Below are 18,738 nucleotides of genomic sequence, written 5' to 3' on the forward strand. Positions count from 1 at the left end.
CACTGAGTCAAAACAGCATCACAGAGATACATAACTCTACTGTCCTCCCCGACTAGAGAGGAGACACTTAGTCAAAACAGCATCACAGAGATATATAACTCTACTGTCCTCCCCGGCTAGAGAGGAGACACTTAGTCAAAACAGCATCACAGAGATACATAACTCTACTGTCCTCCCCGACTAGAGAGGAGAGACACTTAGTCAAAACAGCATCACAGAGATACATAACTCTACTGTCCTCCCCGACTAGAGAGGAGAGACACTGAGTCAAAACAACATCACAGAGATACATAACTCTACTGTCCTCCCCGACTAGAGAGGAGAGACACTGAGTCAAAACAGCATCACAGAGATACATAACTCTACTGTCCTCCCCGACTAGAGAGGAGAGACACTGAGTCAAAACAGCATCACAGAGATACATAACTCTACTGTCCTCCCCGACTAGAGAGGAGAGACACTGAGTCAAAACAGCATCACAGAGATACATAACTCTACTGTCCTCCCCGACTAGAGAGGAGAGACACTGAGTCAAAACAGCATCACAGAGATACATAACTCTACTGTCCTCCCCGACTAGAGGAGAGACACTGAGTCAAAACAGCATCACAGAGATACAGAACTCTACCGTCCTCCCCGACTAGAGGAGAGACACTGAGTCAAAACAGCATCACAGAGATACATAACTCTACTGTCCTCCCCGACTAGAGAGGAGAGACACTGAGTCAAAACAACATCACAGAGATACATAACTCCACTGTCCTCCCCGGCTAGAGAGGAGAGACACTGAGTCAAAACAGCATCACAGAGATACATAACTCTACTGTCCTCCCCGACTAGAGAGGAGAGACACTGAGTCAAAACAGCATCACAGAGACCACCTGGATATTGTGTTTGATTACTAGGGCTGATCCCATTTAGTCCCCTGGTCTATTGATTACTAGGGCTGATCCCATTTAGTCCCCTGGTCTATTGATTACTAGGGCTGATCCCATTTAGTCCCCTGGTCTATTGATTACTAGGGCTGATCCCATTTAGTCCCCTGGTCTATTGATTACTAGGGCTGATCCCATTTAGTCCCCTGGTCTATTGATTACTAGGGCTGATCCCATTTAGTCCCCTGGTCTATTGATTACTAGGGCTGATCCCATTTAGTCCCCTGGTCTATTGATTACTAGGGCTGATCCCATTTAGTCCCCTGGTCTATTGATTACTAGGGCTGATCCCATTTAGTCCACTGGTCTATTGATTACTAGGGCTGATCCCATTTAGTCCCCTGGTCTATTGATTACTAGGGCTGATCCCATTTAGTCCCCTGGTCTATTGATTACTAGGGCTGGTCTATTGATTACTAGGGCTGGTCTATTGATTACTAGGGCTGGTCTATTGATTACTAGGGCTGATCCCATTTAGTCCCCTGGTCTATTGATTACTAGGGCTGATCCCATTTAGTCCCCTGGTCTATTGATTACTAGGGCTGATCCCATTTAGTCCCCTGGTCTATTGATTACTAGGGCTGATCCCATTTAGTCCCCTGGTCTATTGATTACTAGGGCTGATCCCATGTAGTCCCCTGGTCTATTGATTACTAGGGCTGATCCCATTTAGTCCCCTGGTCTATTGATTACTAGGGATGATCCCATTTAGTCCACTGGTCTATTGATTACTAGGGCTGATCCCATGTAGTCCCCTGGTCTATTGATTACTAGGGCTGATCCCATGTAGTCCCCTGGTCTATTGATTACTAGGGCTGGTCTATTGATTACTAGGGCTGGTCTATTGATTACTAGGGCTGGTCTATTGATTAATGGGGCTGATCCCATTTAGTCCACTGGTCTATTGATTACTAGGGCTGATCCCATTTAGTCCCCTGGTCTATTGATTACTAGGGCTGACCCCATTTAGTCCCCTGGTCTATTGATTACTAGAGCTGATCCCATTTAGTCCACTGGTCTATTGATTACTAGAGCTGCTCCCATTTAGTCCCCTGGTCTATTGATTACTGGGGCTGATCCCATTTAGTCCCCTGGTCTATTGATTACTAGGGCTGATCCCATTTAGTCCCCTGGTCTATTGATTACTAAAGCTGATCCCATTTAGTCCCCTGGTCTATTGATTACTAGGGCTGATCCCATTTAGTCCCCTGGTCTATTGATTACTAGGGCTGATCCCATTTAGTCCACTGGTCTATTGATTACTAGAGCTGATCCCATTTAGTCCACTGGTCTATTGATTACTAGAGCTGATCCCATTTAGTCCACTGGTCTATTGATTACTAGAGCTGATCCCATTTAGTCCACTGGTCTATTGATTACTAGAGCTGATCCCATTTAGTCCACTGGTCTATTGATTGGTCAATAGGCTGTTGGTTGACATATTTTTAGTCGAGCATTGGCAAATACAAAAAACTTAGTGACACCTGTCTGATTCGCGCCCGTCTCAGTGGACTAATCCATTGTGGAGGCCTGTCTCAGTGGACTAATCCATTGTGGAGGCCTGTCTCAGTGGACTAATCCATTGTGGAGGCCTGTCTCAGTGGACTAATCCATTGCGGAGGCCTGTCTCAGTGGACTAATCCATTGTGGAGGCCTGTCTCAGTGGACTAACCCATTGTGGAAGCCTGTCTCAGTGGACATCCATTGTGGAGGCCTGTCTCAGTGGACTAATCCATTGTGGAGGTCTGTCTCAGTGGACTAATCCATTGTGGAGGCCTGTCTCAGTGGACTAATCCATTGTGGAGGTCTGTCTCAGTGGACTAATCCATTGTGGAGGCCTGTCTCAGTGGACTAATCCATTGTGGAGGTCTGTCTCAGTGGACTAATCCATTGTAGAGGCCTGTCTCAGTGGACTAATCCATTGCAGAGGCCTGTCTCAGTGGACTAATCCATTGCGGAGGCCTGTCTCAGTGGACTAATCCATTGCGGAGGTCTGTCTCAGTGGACTAATCCATTGCGGAGGTCTGTCTCAGTGGACTAATCCATTGTGGAGGCCTGTCTCAGTGGACTAATCCATTGTAGAGGCCTGTCTCAGTGGACTAATCCATTGTAGAGGCCTGTCTCAGTGGACTAATCCATTGTAGAGGCCTGTCTCAGTGGACTAATCCATTGTGGAGGTCTGTCTCAGTGGACTAATCCATTGTAGAGGCCTGTCTCAGTGGACTAATCCATTGTAGAGGCCTGTCTCAGTGGACTAATCCATTGTAGAGGCCTGTCTCAGTGGACTAATCCATTGTAGAGGCCTGTCTCAGTGGACTAATCCATTGTAGAGGTCTGTCTCAGTGGACTAGTGGACTGTGGACTGTCTCAGCACTTCCGGGTTGGAGCGAGTAGTCGCATTCCGCATTCCGCTTCGCTCCACAGGTAGTATTACATTTCATTTCATTACAGTACAACGGTTTGATTTGTTTGATCTTAGCTAGCTACATAGCCGTCTTTGTATCAAAGATAATTGTGTAGTTTAGAGTAATTATTGAGGTTCGCTAGCCAGCTATTTTCGTCCTTCTAACGTAACGTAGTCAACACTGCTAGCTAGCCAGCTAGCCACCGAATAGCAGCACTGTATAAACTATTACATTACAACGGAACGACTTGATTAGTGTAGTGTTAGCTAGCTACATAGTTGTCTTTGCTGTCTTTGTATCTAAGATAATTGTGTAGTTTAGAGTAATTATCGGTTAGCTAGCCAGCTATTTTCGTCCGCCGCGCTGCCGTTCTCCTATCTAGTCAACACTGCTAGCTAACACTGCTAGCTAGCCAACTCCTACCGAATAGCAACACTGTAGAAACTATTACATTACAACGGAACGACTTGATTAGCGTAGTGTTAGCTAGCTACATAGTTGTCTTTGCTGTCTTTGTATCCAAGATAATTGTGTAGTCTAGAGTAATTGTCGAGGTTACCTAGCCAGCTACACTTTCAAACAAAGTCAACAACGCAGCCACTGCTAGCTAGCCTATTTCACCAGCCAGCAGTACTATATCATTTTAGTCAATAAGATTTTTTGCAACGTAAGCTTAACTTTCTGAACATTCGAGACGTGTAGTTTCGAATATTGAGACGTGTAGTTTCGAGATTGTCATTCCAATCTCCTTTGCATTAGCGTAGCCTCTTCTGTAGCCTGTCAACTATGTGTCTGTCTATCCCTCTTCTCTCCTCTCTGCACAGACCATACAAACGCTTCACACCGCGTGGCCGCTGCTACTCTAACCTGGTGGTCCCAGCGCGCACGACCCACGTGGAGTTCCAGGTCTCCGGCAGCCTCTGGAACTGCCGATCTGCGGCCAACAAGGCAGAGTTCATCTCAGCCTATGCTTCCCTCCAGTCCCTCGACTTCTTGGCACTGACGGAAACATGGATTACCACTGATAACACTGCTACTCCTACTGCTCTCTCCTCGTCTGCCCACGTGTTCTCGCACACCCCGAGAGCTTCTGGTCAGCGGGGTGGTGGCACTGGGATCCTCATCTCTCCCAAGTGGAAATTCTCTCTTTCTCCCCTGACCCATCTGTCTATCGCCTCCTTTGAATTCCATGCTGTCACAGTTACCAGCCCTTTCAAGCTTAACATCCTTATCATTTATCGCCCTCCAGGTTCCCTTGGAGAGTTCATCAATGAGCTTGACGCCCTGATAAGTTCCTTTCCTGAGGATGGCTCACCTCTCACAGTTCTGGGTGACTTTAACCTCCCCACGTCTACCTTTGACTCATTCCTCTCTGCCTCCTTCTTTCCACTCCTCTCCTCTTTTGACCTCACCCTCTCACCTTCCCCCCCTACTCACAAGGCAGGCAATACGCTTGACCTCATCTTTACTAGATGCTGTTCTTCCACTAATCTCATTGCAACTCCCCTCCAAGTCTCCGACCACTACCTTGTATCCTTTTCCCTCTCGCTCTCATCCAACACTTCCCACACTGCCCCTACTCGGATGGTATCGCGCCGTCCCAACCTTCGCTCTCTCTCCCCCGCTACTCTCTCCTCTTCCATCCTATCATCTCTTCCCTCTGCTCAAACCTTCTCTAACCTATCTCCTGACTCTGCCTCCTCAACCCTCCTCTCCTCCCTTTCTGCATCCTTTGACTCTCTATGTCCCCTATCCTCCAGGCCGGCTCGGTCCTCCCCTCCTGCTCCGTGGCTCGACGACTCACTGCGAGCTCACAGAACAGGGCTCCGGGCAGCCGAGCGGAAATGGAGGAAAACTCGCCTCCCTGCGGACCTGGCATCCTTTCACTCCCTCCTCTCTACATTCTCCTCTTCTGTCTCTGCTGCTAAAGCCACTTTCTACCACTCTAAATTCCAAGCATCTGCCTCTAACCCTAGGAAGCTCTTTGCCACCTTCTCCTCCCTCCTGAATCCTCCTCCCCCTCCTCCCCCCTCCTCCCTCTCTGCGGATGACTTCGTCAACCATTTTGAAAAGAAGGTCGACGACATCCGATCCTCGTTTGCTAAGTCAAACGACACCGCTGGTTCTGCTCACACTGCCCTACCCTGTGCTTTGACCTCTTTCTCCCCTCTCTCTCCAGATGAAATCTCGCGTCTTGTGACGGCCGGCCGCCCAACAACCTGCCCGCTTGACCCTATCCCCTCCTCTCTTCTCCAGACCATTTCCGGAGACCTTCTCCCTTACCTCACCTCGCTCATCAACTCATCCTTGACCGCTGGCTACGTCCCTTCCGTCTTCAAGAGAGCGAGAGTTGCACCCCTTCTGAAAAAACCTACACTCGATCCCTCCGATGTCAACAACTACAGACCAGTATCCCTTCTTTCTTTTCTCTCCAAAACTCTTGAACGTGCCGTCCTTGGCCAGCTCTCCTGCTATCTCTCTCAGAATGACCTTCTTGATCCAAATCAGTCAGGTTTCAAGACTAGTCATTCAACTGAGACTGCTCTTCTCTGTGTCACGGAGGCGCTCCGCACTGCTAAAGCTAACTCTCTCTCCTCTGCTCTCATCCTTCTAGACCTATCGGCTGCCTTTGATACTGTGAACCATCAGATCCTCCTCTCCACCCTCTCCGAGCTGGGCATCTCCGGCGCGGCTCACGCTTGGATTGCGTCCTACCTGACAGGTCGCTCCTACCAGGTGGCGTGGCGAGAATCTGTCTCCGCACCACGTGCTCTCACCACTGGTGTCCCCCAGGGCTCTGTTCTAGGCCCTCTCCTATTCTCGCTATACACCAAGTCACTTGGCTCTGTCATATCCTCACATGGTCTCTCCTATCATTGCTATGCAGACGACACACAATTAATCTTCTCCTTTCCCCCCTCTGATAACCAGGTGGCGAATCGCATCTCTGCATGTCTGGCAGACATATCAGTGTGGATGACGGATCACCACCTCAAGCTGAACCTCGGCAAGACGGAGCTGCTCTTCCTCCCGGGGAAGGACTGCCCGTTCCATGATCTCGCCATCACGGTTGACAACTCCATTGTGTCCTCCTCCCAGAGTGCTAAGAACCTTGGCGTGATCCTGGACAACACCCTGTCGTTCTCAACCAACATCAAGGCGGTGACCCGTTCCTGTAGGTTCATGCTCTACAACATTCGCAGAGTACGACCCTGCCTCACACAGGAAGCGGCGCAGGTCCTAATCCAGGCACTTGTCATCTCCCGTCTGGATTACTGCAACTCGCTGTTGGCTGGGCTCCCTGCCTGTGCCATTAAACCCCTACAACTCATCCAGAACGCCGCAGCCCGTCTGGTGTTCAACCTTCCCAAGTTCTCTCACGTCACCCCGCTCCTCCGCTCTCTCCACTGGCTTCCAGTTGAAGCTCGCATCCGCTACAAGACCATGGTGCTTGCCTACGGAGCTGTGAGGGGAACGGCACCTCCGTACCTTCAGGCTCTGATCAGGCCCTACACCCAAACAAGGGCACTGCGTTCATCCACCTCTGGCCTGCTCGCCTCCCTACCTCTGAGGAAGTACAGTTCCCGCTCAGCCCAGTCAAAACTGTTCGCTGCTCTGGCACCCCAATGGTGGAACAAACTCCCTCACGACGCCAGGTCAGCGGAGTCAATCACCACCTTCCGGAGACACCTGAAACCCCACCTCTTCAAGGAATACCTAGGATAGGATAAAGTAATCCTTCTAACCCCCCCCCCCCCCCCCCCCTTAAAGAGTTAGATGCACTATTGTAAAGTGGTTGTTCCACTGGATATCATAAGGTGAATGCACCAATTTGTAAGTCGCTCTGGATAAGAGCGTCTGCTAAATGACTTAAATGTAATGTAATGACTAATCCATTGTGGAGGTCTGTCTCAGTGGACTGATCCATTGTAGAGGCCTGTCTGAGTGGACTAATCCATTGCGGAAATTAGGCCTACCTGATTACTGCTCATCTCTGGCCCAAATAGCCTACAGCTGTCTGTCTGGAGCTCAATGGCCCAAATAGCCTACAGCTGTCTGTCTGGAGCTCAATGGCCCAAATAGCCTACAGCTGTCTGTCTGTCCGGAGCTCAATGGCCCAAATAGCCTACAGCTGTCTGTCTGTCCGGAGCTCAATGGCCCAAATAGCCTCCAGCTGTCTGTCTGTCCGGAGCTCAATGGCCCAAATAGCCTACAGCTGTCTGTCTGTCCGGAGCTCAATGGCCCAAATAGCCTACAGCTGTCTGTCTGGAGCTCAATGGCCCAAATAGCCTACAGCTGTCTGTCTGTCCGGAGCTCAATGGCCCAAATAGCCTCCAGCTGTCTGTCTGTCCGGAGCTCAATGGCCCAAATAGCCTACAGCTGTCTGTCCGGAGCTCAATGGCCCAAATAGCCTACAGCTGTCTGTCTGGAGCTCAATGGCCCAAAAGGCCTACAGCTGTCTGTCTGTCCGGAGCTCAATGGCCCAAATAGCCTACAGCTGTCTGTCTGTCTGTCTGTCCGGAGCTCAATGGCCCAAATAGCCTACAGCTGTCTGTCTGTCCGGAGCTCAATGGCCCAAATAGCCTACAGCTGTCTGTCTGTCTGGAGCTCAATGGCCCAAATAGCCTACAGCTGTCTGTCTGTCTGGAGCTCAATGGCCCAAAAAGCCTACAGCTGTCTGTCTGGAGCTCAATGGCCCAAAAGGCCTCCAGCTGTCTGTCTGTCTGGAGCTCAATGGCCCAAATAGCCTCCAGCTGTCTGTCTGGAGCTCAATGGCCCAAATAGCCTCCAGCTGTCTGTCTGTCTGGAGCTCAATGGCCCAAATAGCCTACAGCTGTCTGTCTGTCTGGAGCTCAATGGCCCAAATAGCCTACAGCTGTCTGTCTGTCCAGAGCTCAATGGCCCAAATAGCCTACAGCTGTCTGTCTGTCCGGAGCTCAATGGCCCAAATAGCCTACAGCTGTCTGTCTGGAGCTCAATGGCCCAAATAGCCTACAGCTGTCTGTCTGTCCAGAGCTCAATGGCCCAAATAGCCTACAGCTGTCTGTCTGTCCAGAGCTCAATGGCCCAAATAGCCTACAGCTGTCTGTCTGTCCGGAGCTCAATGGCCCAAATAGCCTACAGCTGTCTGTCTGTCTGGAGCTCAATGGCCCAAAAGGCCTCCAGCTGTCTGTCTGTCCGGAGCTCAATGGCCCAAAAGGCCTCCAGCTGTCTGTCTGGAGCTCAATGGCCCAAAAGGCCTACAGCTGTCTGTCTGTCCGGAGCTCAATGGCCCAAATAGCCTACAGCTGTCTGTCTGGAGCTCAATGGCCCAAAAGGCCTCCAGCTGTCTGTCTGTCCAGAGCTCAATGGCCCAAATAGCCTACAGCTGTCTGTCTGGAGCTCAATGGCCCAAAAGGCCTCCAGCTGTCTGTCTGTCCGGAGCTCAATGGCCCAAATAGCCTACAGCTGTCTGTCTGTCTGGAGCTCAATGGCCCAAATAGCCTCCAGCTGTCTGTCTGTCCTGAGCTTAATGGTGCAGGAAACTGAGGGCCCAGAATATTTACAGGTTTGCTAGCGTGAGCTTTGGACCGGACTAAGTTAGTAGTTGATACAATGTTTCCAGTTCGTTGCAGACAGGCCATCCGTAGACAATGTGATTTATAGGATAGTTCTTTTTATCAGGTTAGTAGTTGATACAATGTTTCCAGTTCGTTGCAGACAGGCCATCCGTAGACAATGTGATTTATAGGATAGTTCTTTTTATCAGGTTAGTAGTTGATACAATGTTTCCAGTTCGTTGCAGACAGGCCATCCGTAGACAATGTGATTTATAGGATAGTTCTTTTTATCAGGTTAGTAGTTGATACAATGTTTCCAGTTCGTTGCAGACAGGCCATCCGTAGACAATGTGATTTATAGGATAGTTCTTTTTATCAGGTTAGTAGTTGATACAATGTTTCCAGTTCGTTGCAGACAGGCCATCCGTAGACAATGTGATTTATAGGATAGTTCTTTTTATCAGGTTAGTAGTTGATACAATGTTTCCAGTTCGTTGCAGACAGGCCATCCGTAGACAATGTGATTTATAGGATAGTTCTTTTTATCAGGTTAGTAGTTGATACAATGTTTCCAGTTCATTGCCGACAGGCCATCCGTAGACAATGTGATTTATAGGATAGTTCTTTTTATCAGGTTAATAGTTGATACAATGTTTCCAGTTCATTGCAGACAGGCCATCCGTAGACAATGTGATTTATAGGATAGTTCTTTTTATCAGGTTAGTAGTTGATACAATGTTTCCAGTTCGTTGCAGACAGGCCATCCGTAGACAATGTGATTTATAGGATAGTTCTTTTTATCAGGTTAGTAGTTGATACAATGTTTCCAGTTCGTTGCAGACAGGCCATCCGTAGACAATGTGATTTATAGGATAGTTCTTTTTATCAGGTTAGTAGTTGATACAATGTTTCCAGTTCGTTGCAGACAGGCCATCCGTAGACAATGTGATTTATAGGATAGTTCTTTTTATCAGGTTAGTAGTTGATACAATGTTTCCAGTTCATTGCAGACAGGCCATCCGTAGACAATGTGATTTATAGGATAGTTCTTTTTATCAGGTTAGTAGTTGATACAATGTTTCCAGTTCGTTGCAGACAGGCCATCCGTAGACAATGTGATTTATAGGATAGTTCTTTTTATCAGGTTAGTAGTTGATACAATGTTTCCAGTTCGTTGCAGACAGGCCATCCGTAGACAATGTGATTTATAGGATAGTTCTTTTTATCAGGTTAGTAGTTGATACAATGTTTCCAGTTCGTTGCAGACAGGCCATCCGTAGACAATGTGATTTATAGGATAGTTCTTTTTATCAGGTTAGTAGTTGATACAATGTTTCCAGTTCGTTGCAGACAGGCCATCCGTAGACAATGTGATTTATAGGATAGTTCTTTTTATCAGGTTAGTAGTTGATACAATGTTTCCAGTTCGTTGCAGACAGGTCATCCGTAGACAATGTGATTTATAGGATAGTTCTTTTTATCAGGTTAGTAGTTGATACAATGTTTCCAGTTCGTTGCAGACAGGTCATCCGTAGACAATGTCATTTATAGGATAGTTCTTTTTATCAGGTTATTTTCTACCTGTGGGCTGCAATGTTTTTATTTGTTGGTTTCCTGTAGTCTGTTTTTACGTAGTTGGTGATGGGAATAGAAGTTACTTTTCAGGTTTGTATCATTTTCATGTAGATATAATTTTGATGAACCACATGACATTGATTTTGAGATATAAAGACCATATTATAAATTAAAATTAAACTGTTACACTAAGATATGCATATGAAAATCATATCAGATCAGTAGAAACGGTAGGATAACTTGGCCCTCCACATGGAGAAGGCTGCCGACCGCTGGTGTAGCCCGTTACCGGTAACTTCGGGGAGCGTACCGGAAACTTCAGGGAGCGTAGCGGTAACTTCGGGGAGCGTAACGGTAACTTCGGGGAGCGTACCGGTAACTTCGGGGAGCGTACCGGTAACTTCGGGGAGCGTACCGGTAACTTCGGGGAGCGTACCGGTAACTTCGGGGGCGTAACGGCAGCGGGAGGAGGAGGGGCGGGAACAGGTTATTTTCTCCTATATTGATCTCTGGCTCCCTCTTTAGTCATTTGTGTGTCTTCATTTTTAATGGCAGTGCTTAAAGCATCAGACACGTTTTAACATTTCTACCAATCGATTGGTCGAAAGAACAGACGACTCTCGGTCGACCAAAACATTTATTTTTGTCGGGGACAGCCCTACTGTTTACACACATATTGTTGACTGCATTTCTTATCAAATCTATACTGTGATTGGTTGATTGATTGATTGAGTCAGTACCAGGACAGGGAAGGCTTCACTGTGATTGGTTGATTGATTGAGAGTCAGTACCAGGACAGGGAAGACTTCACTGTGATTGGTTGATTGATTGAGAGTCAGTACCAGGACAGGGAAGACTTCACTGTGATTGGTTGATTGATTGATTGATTGACTGATTGATTGGTTGAGAGTCAGTACCAGGACAGGGAAGGCTTCACTGTGATTGGTTGATTGATTGATTGATTGACTGATTGATTGGTTGATTGATTGTCAGTACCAGGACAGGGAAGGCCTCAGTCAGGGAGCTCCTCTCCAGCAGAGACGAGAACTTGTAGAACTCGTTGGCTCTGTAAGCTCTCTGCTTCACCAGGTGGACCGCATGGAGGACAAACTTAGAGGACACGTCCCCGCTCTGAGACGTCAATGTTATCTCTGGAGGTAGGGTGGGGGGGAGGAGAGAGAGAGATGGAGATGGAGGAGAGAGAGATGGAGAGGGGGGAGAGAGATATGGAGATGGGGGAAAGAGAGATGGAGATGGGGGAAAGAGAGATGGGGGCGAGAGAGATGGAGAGGGGAGAGAGATGGGGGAGAGAGAGATGGAGATGGGGGAGAGAGATGGGGGAGAGAGAGATGGAGATGGGGGAGAGAGAGATGGAGATGGGGGAGAGAGATGGGGGAGAGAGAGATGGAGAGGGGGGAGAGAGATGGGGGAGAGAGAGATGGAGATGGGGGAGAGAGAGATGGAGATGGGGGAGAGAGAGATGGAGATGGGGGAGAGAGAGATGGAGATGGGGGAGAGAGAGATGGAGATGGGGGAGAGAGAGATGGAGATGGGGGAGAGAGAGATGGAGATGGGGGAGAGAGAGATGGAGATGGGGGAGAGAGAGATGGAGAGGGGGGAGAGAGATGGGGGAGAGAGAGATGGAGAGGGGGGAGAGAGAGATGGAGATGGGGGAGAGAGAGATGGAGATGGGGGAGAGAGAGATGGAGAGGGGGGAGAGAGATGTGGGGGGGGCAAAAGAGGCGAGATACATTTGACAAATTTTTCTTTTGCGATACAGAGAATATTACCCATCATATCACACACACACACGTACCTGCCCAGGAGGCTCCCTTTGGAACCGTGATGAAGTGTCGTCGTATCTGTCCTGGTCTGAAGTGGACATCTGTGAACAGTACCTCCTGACTGTGGCCCTCAGGAACTCTACAGAGAGACAGGGACACAGGGGACACACCTGTCACTTTGTAGGGGACAGACACACACCGTACTCAGGACAACACCATTCACTAGACTAGAGCAGAGAGACAGGGGACACACCGTACTCAGGACAACACCATTCACTAGACTAGAGCAGAGAGACAGGGGACACACCGTACTCAGGACAACACCATTCACTAGACTAGAGCAGAGAGACAGGGGACATACCGTACTCAGGACAACTCAACACCATTCACTAGACTAGAGCAGAGAGACAGGGGACACACCGTACTCAGGACAACTCAACACCATTCACTAGACTAGAGCAGAGAGACAGGGGACACACCGTACTCAGGACAACTCAACACCATTCACTAGACTAGAGCAGAGAGACAGGGGACATACCGTACTCAGGACAACACATCACCATTCACTAGACTAGAGCAGAGAGACAGGGGACACACCGTACTCAGGACAACACCATTCACTAGACTAGAGCAGAGAGACAGGGGACACACCGTACTCAGGACAACACCATTCACTAGACTAGAGCAGAGAGACAGGGGACACACCGTACTCAGGACAACTCAACACCATTCACTAGACTAGAGCAGAGAGACAGGGGACACACCGTACTCAGGACAACTCAACACCATTCACTAGACTAGAGCAGAGAGACAGGGGACATACCGTACTCAGGACAACTCAACACCATTCACTAGGCTTGGGGCGGTATCCAGACTGTCATACTGACCTTGTACCATACACACAGGGGACACATCACCATTCACTAGGCTAGAGCAGAGACACAGGGGGACACATCACCATTCACTAGGCTAGAGCAGAGACACAGGGGGACACATCACCATTCACTAGGCTAGAGCAGAGACACAGGGGACACATCACCATTCACTAGGCTAGAGCAGAGACACAGGGGGACACATCACCATTCACTAGGCTAGAGCAGAGACACAGGGGGACACATCACCATTCACTAGGCTAGAGCAGAGACACAGGGGGACACATCACCATTCACTAGGCTAGAGCAGAGACACAGGGGGACACATCACCATTCACTAGGCTTGGGGCGGTATCCAGACTGTCATACTGACCTTGTACCATACCGGGATATCCGGTAATACCAGCACTAAACACAAGGGGCGCCATTTTCAAATCCCACTGAGTTTCTGTAATGTGAAGGTTAGCAATGCTAACAAGTACATGTAAAATCCCATTTAGGAGGAAGCTAAACACTTAGCGAGATAGCTAACTAGCTACTAAATTCAACCCATTTTAAACCGTTCCCTTTAATAGTGGTAAGATATCTAGCTGATAAAACATTTAGTTGTAAATTCCATCGTGTAAATGAGAGAACCTGACACGTTCAATAACAACGGTGACAGACTCACAAGACACCGGTCTCCGTCGTTGTGTGCTTTTTAAAAACAAAAACACTTACCGGTAAGAGTCATAACGAAACGTGACGTGACAGGTGAAATGAAGAACGTAAAATGTATTTTTAAATCGCCTAACGTTATTGAACGGGTTAACTGCAGTTCCTTTACCTCAAGAAGTAGATTACTAAATATTCACGTTTTAATAAACATCTACAAAATAAATACGTTTCAACTGGTTTCCTTATACCCCCCCGGTACATACGGTATACCGCCCAAGCCTACCAATCACTCACTCCTAAACCCCCCCGGTACATACGGTATACCGCCCAAGCCTACCAATCACTCACTCCTAAACCCCCCCGGTACATACGGTATACCGCCCAAGCCTACCAATCACTCACTCCTAAACCCCCCCGGTACATACGGTATACCGCCCAAGCCTACCAATCACTCACTCCTAAACCCCCCCGGTTCATACGGTATACCGCCCAAGCCTACCAATCACTCACTCCTAAACCCCCCCGGTTCATACGGTATACCGCCCAAGCCTACCAATCACTCACTCCTAAACCCCCCCGGTTCATACGGTATACCGCCCAAGCCTACCAATCACTCACTCCTAAACCCCCCCGGTACATACGGTATACCGCCCAAGCCTACCAATCACTCACTCCTAAACCCCCCCGGTACATACGGTATACCGCCCAAGCCTACCAATCACTCACTCCTAAACCCCCCCCGGTACATACGGTATACCGCCCAAGCCTACCAATCACTCACTCCTAAACCCCCCCGGTACATACGGTATACCGCCCAAGCCTACCAATCACTCACTCCTAAACCCCCCCGGTACATACGGTATACCGCCCAAGCCTACCAATCACTCACTCCTAAACAAACAACATTCACACAGAAGTATTGATTGTGTTGTATAGACGTATTGTGTTGTACAGAAGTATTGTGTTGCATAGTAGTATTGTGCTGTATAGTAGTATTGTATAGAAGTATTGTGTTGTATAGAAGCATTGTGTTGTATAGACGTATTGTGTTGTACAGAAGTATTGTGTTGCATAGTAGTATTGTGCTGTATAGTAGTATTGTATAGAAGTATTGTGTTGTATAGAAGCATTGTGTTGTATAGTAGTATTGTGCTGTATAGACGTATTGTGTTGTATAGTAGTATTGTGTTGTATAGTAGTATTGTGCGGTATAGTAGTATTGTATAGAAGTATTGTGTTGTACAGAAGTATTGTGTTGTACAGAAGTATTGTGTTGTATAGTAGTATTGTGCTGTATAGTAGTATTGTATAGTAGTATTGTGCTGTATAGTAGTATTGTATTGTATAGTAGTATTGTGTTGTACAGAAGTATTGTGTTGTACAGAAGTATTGTGTTGTATAGACGTATTGTGCTGTATAGTAGTATTGTATAGTAGTATTGTGTTGTATAGAAGTATTGTGTTGTATAGAAGTATTGTGCTGTATAGTAGTATTGTGTTGTATAGTAGTATTGTGTTGTATAGTAGTATTGTGTTGTATAGTAGTATTGTGTTGTATAGAAGTATTGTGTTGTATAGTAGTATTGTGTTGTATATAGTAGTATTGTGTTGTATAGAAGTATTGTGTTGTATAGAAGTTGTGGTCTTACTTGGTGGGGATGATAACCGTAATGGGGACTCTGAACAGAGGTCCAGAGCTGGGGGAAGCCGTGTCATAACCACACACCTGAAACACAACAGGTTCAATACTGTATTAAATACTGGACATCACTCTCTCTATCCCTCTTCTCTTCGTACCTCAGTATAATGCAGTCCCTCTCTCTCCTCTCCGTACCTCAGTATAATGCAGTCCCTCTCTCTCCTCTCCGTACCTCAGTATAATGCAGTCCCTCTCTCTCTCCTCTCCGTACCTCAGTATAATGCAGTCCCTCTCTCTCTCCTCTCCGTACCTCAGTATAATGCAGTCCCTCTCTCTCCTCTCCGTACCTCAGTATAATGCAGTCCCTCTCTCTCCTCTCCGTACCTCAGTATAATGCAGACCCTCTCTCCTCTCCGTACCTCAGTATAATGCAGTCCCTCTCTCTCTCTCTCCGTACCTCAGTATAATGCAGTCCCTCTCTCTCCTTTCCGTACCTCAGTATAATGCAGTCCCTCCCTCTCTCTCTCTCTCTCTCCGTACCTCAGTATAATGCAGTCCCTCTCTCTCCTCTCCGTACCTCAGTATAATGCAGTCCCTCTCTCTCTCCTCTCCGTACCTCAGTATAATGCAGTCCCTCTCTCTCCTCTCCGTACCTCAGTATAATGCAGTCCCTCTCTCTCCTCCCCGTACCTCAGTATAATGCAGACCCTCTCTCCTCTCCGTACCTCAGTATAATGCAGTCCCTCTCTCTCCTCCCCGTACCTCAGTATAATGCAGTCCCTCTCTCTCCTCTCCGTACCTCAGTATAATGCAGTCCCTCCCTCTCTCTCTCCTCTCCGTACCTCAGTATAATGCAGTCCCTCTCTCTCTCTCCTCTCCGTACCTCAGTATAATGCAGTCCCTCTCTCTCCTCTCCGTACCTCAGTATAATGCAGTCCCTCTCTCTCTCCTCTCCATACCTCAGTATAATGCAGTCCCTCTCTCTCCTCTCCGTACCTCAGTATAATGCAGTCCCTCTCTCTCCTCTCCGCACCTCAGTATAATGCAGTCCCTCTCTCTCTCCTCTCCGTACCTCAGTATAATGCAGTCCCTCTCTCTCCTTTCCGTACCTCAGTATAATGCAGTCCCTCTCTCTCCTCTCTGTACCTCAGTATAATGCAGTCCCTCTCTCTCCTCTCTGTACCTCAGTATAATGCAGTCCCTCTCTCTCCTCTCTGTACCTCAGTATAATGCAGTCCCTCTCTCTCCTCTCTGTACCTCAGTATAATGCAGTCCCTCTCTCTCCTCTCTGTACCTCAGTATAATGCAGTCCCTCTCTCTCTCCGTACCTCAGTATAATGCAGTCCCTCTCTCTCCTTTCCGTACCTCAGTATAATGCAGTCCCTCTCTCTCCTCTCTGTACCTCAGTATAATGCAGTCCCTCTCTCTCTCCGTACCTCAGTATAATGCAGTCCCTCTCTCTCCTCTCCGTACCTCAGTATAATGCAGTCCCTCTCTCCTCTCCGTACCTCAGTATAATGCAGTCCCTCTCTCTCCTCTCCGTACCTCAGTATAATGCCGTCCCTCTCTCTCCTCTCCGTACCTCAGTATAATGCCGTCCCTCTCTCTCCTCTCCGTACCTCAGTATAATGCAGTCCCTCTCTCTCCTCTCCGTACCTCAGTATAATGCAGTCCCTCTCTCTCTCCTCTCCGTACCTCAGTATAATGCAGTCCCTCTCTCTCCTCTCCGTACCTCAGTATAATGCCGTCCCTCTCTCTCCTCTCCGTACCTCAGTATAATGCAGTCCCTCTCTCTCCTCTCCGTACCTCAGTATAATGCAGTCCCTCTCTCTCCTCTCTGTACCTCAGTATAATGCAGTCCCTCTCTCTCCTCTCCGTACCTCAGTATAATGCAGTCCCTCTCTCTCTCTCCTCTCCGTACCTCAGTATAATGCAGTCCCTCTCTCTCCTCCCCATACCTCAGTATAATGCCGTCCCTCTCTCCTCTCCGTACCTCAGTATAATGCCGTCCCTCTCTCTCCTCCCCATACCTCAGTATAATGCCGTCCCTCTCTCCTCTCCGTACCTCAGTATAATGCCGTCCCTCTCTCTCCTCTCCGTACCTCAGTATAATGCAGTCCCTCTCTCTCCTCTCCGTACCTCAGTATAATGCAGTCCCTCTCTCTCCTCCCCGTACCTCAGTATAATGCAGTCCCTCTCTCCTCTCCGTACCTCAGTATAATGCAGTCCCTCTCTCTCCTCTCCGTACCTCAGTATAATGCAGTTCCTCTTCTCTCCGTACCTCAGTATAATGCCGTCCCTCTCTCTCCTCTCCGTACCTCAGTATAATGCAGTCCCTCTCTCCTCTCCGTACCTCAGTATAATGCAGTCCCTCTCTCTCCTTTCCGTACCTCAGTACAATGCAGTCCCTCTCTCTCCTCTCCGTACCTCAGTATAATGCAGTCCCTCTCTCTCCTTTCCGTACCTCAGTATAATGCAGTCCCTCCCTCTCTCTCTCCGTACCTCAGTATAATGCAGTCCCTCTCTCTCCTCTCCGTACCTCAGTATAATGCAGTCCCTCTCTCTCCTTTCCGTACCTCAGTATAATGCAGTCCCTCCCTCTCTCTCTCCGTACCTCAGTATAATGCAGTCCCTCTCTCTCCTCTCCGTACCTCAGTATAATGCAGTCCCTCTCTCTCCTCTCCGTACCTCAGTATAATGCAGTCCCTCTCTCTCCTCTCCGTACCTCAGTATAATGCAGTCCCTCTCTCTCCTCTCCGTACCTCAGTATAATGCAGTCCCTCTCTCTCCTCTCCGTACCTCAGTATAATGCCGTCCCTCTCTCCTCTCCGTACCTCAGTATAATGCCGACCCTCTCTCCTCTCCGTACCTCAGTATAATGCAGACCCTCTCTCCTCTCCGTACCTCAGTATAATGCAGTCCCTCTCTCTCCTCTCCGTACCTCAGTATAATGCAGTCCCTCTCTCTCTCTCCTCTCTCCTCTCCGTACCTCAGTATAATGCAGTCCCTCTCTCTCCTCTCCGTACCTCAGTATAATGCAGTCCCTCTCTCTCTCTCTCCGTACCTCAGTATAATGCAGTCCCTCTCTCTCCTCTCCGTACCTCAGTATAATGCAGTCCCTCTCTCTCCTTTCCGTACCTCAGTATAATGCAGTCCCTCCCTCTCTCTCTCCGTACCTCAGTATAATGCAGTCCCTCTCTCTCCTCTCCGTACCTCAGTATAATGCAGTCCCTCTCTCTCCTCTCCGTACCTCAGTATAATGCAGTCCCTCTCTCTCCTCTCCGTACCTCAGTATAATGCAGTCCCTCTCTCTCCTCTCCATACCTCAGTAT

The 18,738-nt window shown here is 48.4% G+C and overlaps 1 protein-coding gene across 1 annotated transcript in view; it reads right to left on the reverse strand.

The window, feature by feature from the left end:
• Positions 1-595: 595 nt before the first annotated feature.
• The window catches only part of tpp2 (tripeptidyl peptidase 2), a gene marked incomplete at its 5' end in the record, with an annotated part of 38,696 nt that continues 20,553 nt past the window's right edge, over positions 596-18,738 (reverse strand). The window contains 4 exons of the mRNA XM_038984127.1: positions 596-640; positions 11,452-11,606; positions 12,272-12,378; positions 15,417-15,493. Coding sequence (XP_038840055.1) covers positions 596-640; positions 11,452-11,606; positions 12,272-12,378; positions 15,417-15,493 — 384 coding nt within the window. The remainder of the gene's footprint in view (positions 641-11,451; positions 11,607-12,271; positions 12,379-15,416; positions 15,494-18,738) is intronic.

This window comes from Salvelinus namaycush, unplaced genomic scaffold (genome assembly GCF_016432855.1).
Source record: "Salvelinus namaycush isolate Seneca unplaced genomic scaffold, SaNama_1.0 Scaffold2140, whole genome shotgun sequence".
Classification (NCBI taxonomy): domain Eukaryota; kingdom Metazoa; phylum Chordata; class Actinopteri; order Salmoniformes; family Salmonidae; genus Salvelinus; species Salvelinus namaycush.